This window comes from Hevea brasiliensis, chromosome 12 (genome assembly GCF_030052815.1).
Source record: "Hevea brasiliensis isolate MT/VB/25A 57/8 chromosome 12, ASM3005281v1, whole genome shotgun sequence".
Classification (NCBI taxonomy): domain Eukaryota; kingdom Viridiplantae; phylum Streptophyta; class Magnoliopsida; order Malpighiales; family Euphorbiaceae; genus Hevea; species Hevea brasiliensis.
This window is the reverse complement of record NC_079504.1, coordinates 2,314,440-2,324,887: the sequence shown is the minus strand read 5'-3', so window position 1 is coordinate 2,324,887 and position 10,448 is coordinate 2,314,440. Positions and strand designations below refer to the sequence as shown.

Sequence of the window (10,448 nt, the reverse complement as noted above, 5' to 3'; positions counted from 1 at the left end):
CCCCTAAAGACTAAAGTCATCAATCATAGCATATATTTTTTTAGGTTAAATCACTGCTTATTCTTTATAACATAATTTATTATTTTGTTAAGCACAAAATTACTACTATTTTAATTATTACATGGCTGGCTAAGTGACACGCTAGGGCACTCATCAGTCCCTCTTTTTTTTTTCCCTTTTTGCATAATTTTTGTCTTATTTAATTTAATTTTAATATAGAAATGAATTAGTCACTAGTGTAACTTTTATGCATGATCAAATCAAAAGATAATTAGAAAAAAACCCCAGTTTATTTTTAATTATTAAACAAAAATAGAGAAAAAAATATAAAATATAAAAATGCTTTTAAAGTTAATTTTGATTGTAATTTGAGGACTAAAATTATTATTTTTTTTAATTTAATTATTTTTTAATTTTTTTAATTAATATATTTAAAAGATTTTTTTTTCTGATAACAATTATAACAATAATATTAAATATATCTTATATTATATATATTTTTTTTTCTTTTAAAGAGAGAATAATACATATTATTTTAATTGAATTTTTCTTTTATGTATAACTTCCAGAAGAATGTCCCCACATATTTTTAATTAATATCACAAAATTCAAGCACTTTTCAAATTTAATATGGTATCAAAGTCTAAATTTGATTTGTAAGTTTTAACTATTTATAAAGCTGTATAATTTAGTTTATATTAAGTTAAGATATTAATTAATTATCAAATAACAATAACGTGATTGCGCTTGAAAAGGGAGTATTAGGAATTTCACTTTGAAAAAATATAAAGTAAAAAAGTAATCTATACATGATTGAATTAGAATATTAAATTGATTATTCATTTTGATTTGTAAAATAATATTTCTAAATTTAACAATCTTTATAAGGATATCATATATATATATATACACACACTCTGGCATAGTACTAACTTAATTTATAATGTCTTTTTAGAAGAATTAATTAATTAATTAAGATGAAAATCTTATTAATAATTAATGGGAACGGCACATATACAAGCAGCTTTTGTTTCTGAATTGAATAAGCATAGCAAATTTACAAAAGGTGACCAACTAGTGGAAGGTTGAAAAGCTTTGAATAAAGAAGAATTGCTTTGAGGAAGAAAGGGACAGAAAAATAAAAAAGTAATTTAATTTTTAAAAAATAAAAATCATAAATATATAAGGTGGGCGTGCATGGTAATTAAGGGCAAAAGGAGTAAAGGAAAAAAAAAAAAAAGAAAAGTTATAAATAAGGGTTTGCCCATACTCTGATCTCAGATTCTCCCATCAACTTTTTGAGTGATGTGAACCTTTGTGGGGCTGAACATACTATTATTATAACCTTCTTTGAAGGAATGACACCTTAATTATCATACTTAATCCATCTTATTATTCACCCCTCTCTCTCTCTCTCTCTCTCTCTCTCTCTCTCTCTCTCTCTCTCAAGAAGCAAACAAATGAAAAGCATTATAGAGAGACTTTATTTTCACAAGTTGTTATCAAATTAAGTCGGAAAAAAAAAGATGTAAAACGTAGGAATCACTCCTTATATATAATAATAATAATAATAATAATTAAACACTTTAATTATAATTATGGAGAAATTAAATAATTGATATATACAAAATAATAAGCGAATTAATGAAAAAGATGTAGATACATGCGGCAGTACAGGTGCAGAGAGTCTAGGGTTTAGCTTCTTTTTGTTTGCCACTAGGAGATATGATTGAAATTAGATCATTTGCCCAAGCATCATCATGAAGGTTTTTGAAAAATCAATTGCATATGAAAATGAAATTATATCTATCACCAATACCATTAATTATTGTCTATTTGTAAAAATAACTTAATTATTAATGAAGGCTTAAAAGAAATTAAAGCCACTGCAACATAAATTAATTAATTAATTATACCTCCATATGTTTTATTTAGTTTGATGTAGTTTAATTAGTGCTTATATAGCTAATTAATTAACCAGCGGCACATGACTAACGTAGTGAAAATTGTACAGGCCATGTTGACTTAAAAAGTTGATGTAACTCCATTAGTTAATATATCACCTTCATATAGCAACTAATTAAGCATACAAAAGAATCTTATGTTTTGTGTTTATCATCTAAGTCATTTTCGAAATCAAAGACAGTGATTATGGAACACAAATCTATGAGGTGAATTCCAAGATTTTTTTGGATAATATTATGCTATTTTTACTTAAAGCGTAATCTAATGTAATATAATTAAATTTTTATATTAAATTTCAATAAATAAAAAAATTATTACATTACATTATTTTCTATCAAATATATAATAAATTCAAATTTTGATTTTGATCCATAATGAAAAAGATGCATATACTCTTATTAATTATATTAATTTTATCGGGTATTGACATATATAATTTAAGATTTTTTTTATTTGCGATTAATAAATATTTTTCACAAAGGTATAGCTGAAAATACTTTATTTTCAATTTATTTTTTTATTTAAAAAAAAATCTCTTAATTACATACAAGTGGCACAATTAAATTTATTTGATTAAAAAATCTTAATTACTCCATAGTTTGGATTGTAGATATGTAGTATTGCATAGATATGAAGAACAATATAAACACTAATTAGATAAAACTACATTTTCACAGTATAGCTTTCTGGCGTTTGGGGCTTGTGATGAACGCTTGCTTTTGATAAGCCTAATATATATATATATATACAAAGCTTATACGTGATACTTATGTATTTATATTTTGATAGATCTGGTCTAAATAATAAGAATTTATATTGAATATGTTTTTCCCTGAAATAGTGTTTAACTAATAAGATTTTGGGAATTTTAATTAAGAAATTAATCCTATTAATTAGAAAACTCTGATGATTTAGATAATCAAATATATATTTTAATTTATTTTGAACTTAAAATTGTACAGTTCTAAATTTGATTGAGTTAAATATCAATGTTACCAAGAGCTTCGATCGCTATAAATCATGGCTGCTGAACATACTTAAACGATAAATTAAGGTAAAATAGAAGAGAATTAGATGGTAATTAATAGAGTTGAAGGTGATACAAGGGATTGAATCATTCACAACCACTAGAAAAAACTTGATCATTTACTGGAAAGAACAAGGAAAGGTATACATGGAACCCTCACTGCCGATTCATTTTAGATCTTGCCAAATGCAATATATATATAAGGACACCCTTAGACATGTGGGGAGAAGAGAGAGAAATAAAGAGATGAGCATGGTTGTCATCATTTCTCTTCAAACACCTTTCTTGAAAAGCCTCGGGATCGAATGCACAGATCTTAATCATGCCATACAGGGAGTATAATCATCTCCCTGTAATCGCTGAGAGTGCAATAGCTAGCAGCCTAGCACACAAAGAGTGGAGGAGAGAGAAGGGTTTATAATGCTATATCAAATATTGAATCTTATATTTGAGAAGCTGCAAAAAAGAAAAGTAAGGAGCAGAAAATAAATAATTAAAGTCAGAGGGTGTGAAGATGGGTGTTTCATACTGTCTTTCTTTCTTTTCAAGGTTACTTTAAGAAGGAAACTTGAAAGAGTAAAGAGCAAAAACTGAGAAAAGTGTCTAGCTACGCAAAAGCAAGAAGGTATGTAGGTGTCACTAAATATTTCTTTGAATAGAGCGTGAGGAGATTCTTGCTGAATCAAGCCATGGCTAGCTAGTTTTTAAAATTTTAATTAATTATCTTGGGATTTTCAAGCACCTTTAAAAAAATCTTCTGTCAATATGGAGTCTGCTAATCTCCATCACCAGCATCATCAGCTTCAAGGCCAGCCGCATGTTGTTTCTTCAACTGCCCAATCTAACTATGGAGCTGGAAGCCCCCATGCTTGGACCCAAAACATTACTTTGTGAGTTCTCTCTCTCTTTCTCTCTCTCTCTCTCTCTCTCTGAAACTCTCTAAGCTTTCCACAATGAATTTAGCTGTTCCCAGTACCATCATGAATCAACTTTTGAATTTGGAATCCCTTTTCTTTTTTGGGGTGGCGGGTTATTAGTTTCTTTCCCTTTCCTTTTTTGATTTGATGTACATCCAATTAGAAATTGCCTAGAGGTGAAGACCAGCTGCATGTTAATTAGGTTCTTGTTAAATTATCAAATGATTCTATATTAACTGAAGGATTATTTGAATCGATTGATTCTAAAATTAATATAATATATACAAAATTTTCTTGGTTCATATAGCAGAATATCCATTAATGCAAACTTCACTCCATTGTATATAGTTCCATTTGTCACTTTAACAGAAACTACTATATTTACACCATCTCTTCTGTCTCTTTTTCTTTCTCTCTTATTTTCAGCTGTGTTTCATTCTTTTCTTAGTTTTTTTTAGTTGCTAGTGTTTGTTGACTTAATTCCTTTATAATTTTCTTTTTACCCTTTTTTATTTTTAATTTTCAGGAGTACTGGCAACTTCAATCCTAGCTGTAATGGAGTAGACATAAATCCAAGGCGGAGAAATGAGACTTTAGTCCCTCCTGTCAACAGTTCCATGATCCAAGAATTGGGTTTCCACTGGAATAGTAATGCAGCAGGGAGCTTCACCAACCAGTCTGCTCATGACCTACAGCTTGCAAAAATCAAACAAGAGCTGTCAACAGAATCTTTCCCCAAATTTACAGAGATGGTAAACATTCCCTCGAGTATTGAAGAAGATTCCCATCTATCTTCCACAAGCTACATTGAAGATAAGCAAAAAGATATGAGCACTGATCTAAGCGAGAAGCTATTGCTCAAGACTATTTCTTCTGGTTTTCCTATCAATGGGCATCATCAGTTTTCGCCTAGGCAAATTTACCCTACCACCGCTCATGATTGTTCTAGCCTTGGAAGTTCCATACCTGGCAGAGGGAACTTTAGCCAGATATATCCGAGTATAAACATTTCAAACTTTAACCGCTCACCACCATCGATCTCAGGCTCTTTTGACATGAACTTGCAGGCCTTGGATCTCTTAACCTCTACAAGATTTAATGGGAGTTTTGGGCAGCCTTCCCATGATAATCTTGGCATATATAAAGACAACATTTCTTACAGTCTTGATCACATGCATATGCCATGTAGCCCTAGCAAAGTGAGTTCTTCTTCTTCTTATTCCTATTCCTCCTCTTCCTCCTCCTCCTCCTTCTGGCCGCTTAATATATGTGGCCATGCCAGGAAAACAGTTAAGAATATACATATAAATAATGAAAATAACAGCTTAAAAATTCCTTAATTAATCCACTTTCTAAGTGTCTTATTGCAATTCAAGTGCAATGCTAAGCAGAATCCAATTTATGTTATCCAGAATCAAACTTTTTTTTTTTTTATCAACTTTAAGATAAATGCGTGAGTAATTAATGTTACTAAAAGAAGTAACATGATTCAATCTTTTTTTTTTTCCCTCTTTCTTTTCCTCTCCCTGTGTTAATGAGTGGAAAAATTGAAAAGTTGAAACCCTTTATTATAATTTTATTTTTCTTTAGCAATAGTTATGGCAACAAAAGAATAGCCTTCTTCTCTTTTTGATAAACATACAAGAGGCTCCTTCAGCTTTAAACACTAATCTCTTTATCAGAAGAATCAGTCTTTATAGTATTATTTTTACTTTTTATAGTGATAATTCCACTTATATTATATTTTGGTCTTTGAATTTGGAAAGACATCCTCCTTCACTACCAATCAAATACCAGAGCCGAAGAGGCCCAACAACAGCTTGATGGAACCTAAGGCAACACAGCTAGCTGCACCCAAGAAATCTCGATTGGAGTCACGCGCTTCCTGTCCTCCATTTAAGGTGCGAAAAAAAAAATGTCAATCATTTACTATTTATATGCCATTAATTTCACACACCACAAACTTAATTATTCATTTTGGAATTTGGTCGAACAGGTTAGGAAAGAGAAATTAGGAGATAGAATTTCAGCTTTGCAGCAGCTGGTTGCACCCTTTGGCAAGGTAATCAATTTTATGCTTGCTTCACAATTAACTGTATACATCTAACACTATAAATTTGAGTTTAGATAAAAATAAATTTAATAATTATTAAACTAATATAAATTGGGTTTTGGAGAATACTGCAGACAGACACAGCATCCGTACTAATGGAGGCTATTGGATACATTAAATTCCTTCAAAACCAGGTGGAGGTACTTTCACTTTCCCAAACATTCTCCTTAGTTAGGTTTCCATGGCTTCCTATATATCTGCTACTATTATGCTATAGTAGTAGTAGCAGTAGTCTGACATTGTTTCTTTTATAGCATTAGAATAATATATACGATATTGACATTGGATGCATCAAATTCCTTCCCTCCAATACGTTCCTAGGGTTCCCAACTTTCAATACTAATATTCCTTTCTGTTTGAAATTGTAAAATCTTTGAGTTTAAATTCTAGTCACAGTTAAATAAATAAATCTAAGAAATAAATCAATGATAAAATCACTTATTTTTAATTAATTAAATAATTTGTAAAATTTAATTATTTACTTTTTTATTTTTATAAATTTTTTTAAGTTTGACTATTAAAAAAAGTTGGTATTTTTTTAGTTTATTTAGCTCTGATTAGGATTGAAATTAAAAACCTAATTAGGTTTAGTCGTCACTTTAATATTATTGAATTAAAGTTAATGTTAATTGATAAAATTAATTTAATTTTAATGATATTAACCTATGAGAAGAAATAAATATTTACTCTAAAAAGGCAGATAATGGGTAAGATAAATGTGTTTCAGCTGTCATGATAGATTAATAATTTCTTTTTTCCATCCATTACAACATAATCATTAAATCTTCATTAGGAAAAAAAATATATTTATAAGAATAGAATTCAATTTAATTCTTATATAATTATATTATTTTGATATTTATTTTTTTAATATAATTTTTTTTTAAATTCAAAAAAATTGAATGCCTATTAGGTTTTTAAAAAAAAATTAAAAAAATAAAATTTGAATTGAATTCTTATAAAATTTTAATTTTTATATAAGAGTAAAGAAAATGAAGCTTTTTTTTTTTTTTTGAATTGCACATTTCATTGCATTAAAACTTAGAGGGCAAGTAACATTTTACAAGACTTAAGGCCTACACCCATACAATTTACCCACTCAATGTGCAAACCCAAACCAACAAACCTAGTCCCTAGCCAGCAACCCTAGTTGAACCACCCAGGTAGAAAACCCAAGAAGCTCACTCAACACCACTAACCACCAGAACCGAGCAAGAACTATCCATTGGAGTTGAAACAGTTAGAGATCAACCTCCAAATACCAGCCGCCATAGCTAAACTAGCCCAAACTAAGAAGAAAACCTCTACAGTCAAAATCACAGTAAGACAGCTCTTCTATAGAAGCACCTAGGACTCACCACCGCCATTTTTAGAGGAAAGGAAGGCAGGAGCCATGGCATCTCAGTCTCCATTAGCCATGGGATGCTGGCAACCATCCTTTAATGCCAAATCTATAGATCCCCAAGCAGCCTTCCAACAACTTCCCCCAAAACGAATGGCCAAACACTAGATATGGGAGAAGTAAAAACCCATGAAGCAGAAATCACCCATTAGATCCTCCCACTGCATTCCCATTGCAGATCCTCTTCAATCCACCCTCACCATTTAGATTCCATATCTACAGAACCAGATTCACCAAAAAACCAAATCATACAAACCTAACCGAGGAAGGGGAGGGAAACCTATAACCTAGCTGGAAACCAAGCCTTCAAAAGCAATTACTTACAACAATAGGTTAATTTCTATCTATTGATGTAAACATCAATAAGTAGATTGTTTCCTGAAAACTTATAGAAACTTATAATTGGAATGGTAAAGACATAACCTAATTGGCAATCATTTGAGAGGGTTCAGGTGATAAGGATTATCCCATTCCCATTCAAATCAATCATATCTTCTAACAAGCTGTATCTTCTTTATCTTAACAACAACTATACCTGCATATATTTGTAACACAAGCTACATCAATGCAATTAAGTGATTCGATGTTCAGTCTAGCCTATATACACTGAACTTATCTATCTAATCAGCCGAACTTCTACAAGGTTCTCTTTAATTTTTATACTGTCTGGAAACTTATTGAAAAATTTATCTTTAGCCTTTCAAGATTATAATAATAATAATTCTTGCATAGACCAAGCCCAATTTGAACCGAAATATAAATATGTGAGATCCTATCATATATTTAGTGTTTCAAGTTAGACCAAATTTAAGTTAAAAAAAAAAAATTACAAACATTTAGCAGTTTGACAATTTTTCTTCTTGTTTTGGCAGACACTAAGCGTTCCATATATGAAGTCATCTCGCAACAAGACCAGTATTGGAGCTACGCAAACAGTAAGTGATTTTCAAACCTCTCTAATTAAGAGAAAATTATTATATATGACTGCCTTTTCTTGAAGTGCTTTTTTTAATCCTGCTTAATTATCCTGAAGTAGCATAAATGCACCAGCTTATTAACTATCAAGATTTAATTCAGAAAAAAAACAAATGAAGCTTGGCTAGACTTTTCTTACTATAACTTGGCTTATATCGGAAATTCAAATTTGAAATTTTACAATTTTGATGACGACTTGAATTAGTAGCTAAATGATTTGTTTGAAATGTGTAATTAGCATATGTATATATAGAACCAACAGTAGTTAAAAATTAGTTTCAGGGTTCAACCATGGAGGATGGAAATGATGATGAGCCAAAGAAAGATTTAAGAAGCCGAGGGCTGTGTCTGGTTCCATTGTCTTGCATGTCTTACGTAACCGGCGATGGTGGAGGAGGAGGCATCTGGCCACCGCCTAATTTTGGTGGAGGAACATAGAACTGTGTAATTTAATTAAACATATTGAAGTGTTGGGCGGACAAGATTAATTAGCATGTTCATGATTGTTCTTTTAAGCTCATGTTGGATAGGAATTTAAGGTTAACTAAACTAGTTTTGTTCTAATGGAGCAAGTTTGGTCATCTTGTAAGAAATCAAGGATTCCAGAGAGCAGGATGGACCAAATTTGATCCATTAACAATTCAGTTAACATTCATATGTAATTTAATTAAGGAACCCCTTAAATTCACTCTTTTTTTACACCCTCTTCTTTTCCTATCTACATCGGCCCAACCCAACCTAATTTCTATTGGGCTTTAGTTTGAATTGTCTTAAGAATGCAAGGTTTTTTTTTTTCTTAATTGTTTTAGAGTAAAAAAAAAATTTAAATGATCTACAGTGATATTTTTCTTAATTTAAATTAATTTATAAATTTTAAAAATAGATTTACTTGTTTATTTATGACACTTTTTTAGTTTATAAATTGTTTTTACAAGGGATACTAATTTTTTATTTTAGTACTTATAAGTCTTATATTTATAAATTAATTTAAGTATTTTACCATATTATTTTTATTAAATTTTTAAAACTTCATTATAAATCTTATTTTTTTTAATCATTTTAATAATAAATATATTTATAAGCTATTTTTTATCAAGCACATCAATTGTTTATCAGTCACTTATAAATACTTTAACAAATATATAAATTCTTATAAGCTAAAATTAGCTTACAAGTAGGTATGGCAACAAGTTAAATTTTTGCAGGTACCTAGTTGATCAAAAATCCTAATAAGACGAGATTGAGTAATATATAATCTGGATTGGAACAAGTTTAGTTTTGAAATTTAATATCCAGTGATGAGTTCAAATTTTACATATTAGGTATTTATTACCTGAAACTCATTTATATAAATATTTAATTAATATAAAATATATGTTTTTAATAATAGTATTTATAAATTTTTATATATTTTATTTTATATAGAACAAAATTAAAATATTTTATAAAATTATTAAAATTTTAAAATAAATATTATTAATAAAAATAAATTTTTATATAAATTTTTAATTAAAATATATAAAATTAAATGAGTTTGGCTGGGTGATAATAATTGGATTTAATATGAGTTCAATATATGAAAATAAATTTTAATCAGAATTATAACAGTTTTAAATTTTAAAAATATTAATCAAATTTAAATTTATGTACGATAATTTTGATTGATATTCTATTTATTATTATTCCTATTTATAAGTAAATTTTCATAATTTAAGCTAAATACATTTTTATTCATCGGCTAAAGATTTATCATTTACTTAGAATACTCAAAGTGAGTCTAACCCTTTCAATTTCTCTTTTAAATAAAGAAAAAAAAAAGCCAAACGACGACGTACGAGAGTGGATAATGTTTGTATGGTTCAAGAAAACCTGCGTACTCATGTCCGCCAGTGGGCCATTCCTGAACTAAATGACCCCAGCAACCCTCCTCCCCCTTTGTGGTAATTGGGCGCACTCTTAGTTGGCAAAAGAGATATTTTCTTTTACAGGTTAGAGAGTAAAAGAGATTTTTTTTTTATTTAATTTCTTAATTTTGTATAAATAATTTAT

General features: G+C 29.2%; 1 protein-coding gene across 6 annotated transcripts; it reads left to right on the top strand.

Moving 5' to 3' along the window:
• Window positions 1-3,116: 3,116 nt before the first annotated feature.
• Window positions 3,117-9,101, top strand: LOC110658628 (transcription factor bHLH110). Of its 6 annotated transcripts, none has more exons than XM_021816328.2 (7): window positions 3,117-3,882; window positions 4,436-5,108; window positions 5,676-5,810; window positions 5,906-5,971; window positions 6,097-6,156; window positions 8,297-8,359; window positions 8,682-9,101. In XM_021816328.2, the coding sequence occupies exons 1-7, from the start codon at window positions 3,758-3,760 to the stop codon at window positions 8,835-8,837; spliced, it is 1,278 nt and encodes a 425-aa protein (XP_021672020.2). In that variant the 5' UTR covers window positions 3,117-3,757; the 3' UTR covers window positions 8,838-9,101. The 6 variants fall into 6 exon arrangements, with proteins under 6 accessions (XP_021672020.2, XP_057986799.1, XP_021672019.2 ...); XM_021816327.2 differs by having other exon boundaries at window positions 3,122-3,882; window positions 8,676-9,101; XM_021816326.2 differs by having other exon boundaries at window positions 3,125-3,882; window positions 6,097-6,162.
• Window positions 9,102-10,448: the final 1,347 nt, after the last annotated feature.

Coding starts and splice junctions, on each gene's coding strand:
- LOC110658628 (XM_021816325.2), top strand. CDS start 3,758: ATGGAGTCTGCTAATCTCCATCACCAGCATCATCAGCTTCAAGGCCAG. Junction 5,972..6,096: donor TGGTTGCACCCTTTGGCAAG/GTAATCAATTTT, acceptor AGAATACTGCAG/ACAGACACAGCATCCGTACT. Junction 6,163..8,296: donor TCCTTCAAAACCAGGTGGAG/GTACTTTCACTT, acceptor TTGTTTTGGCAG/ACACTAAGCGTTCCATATAT.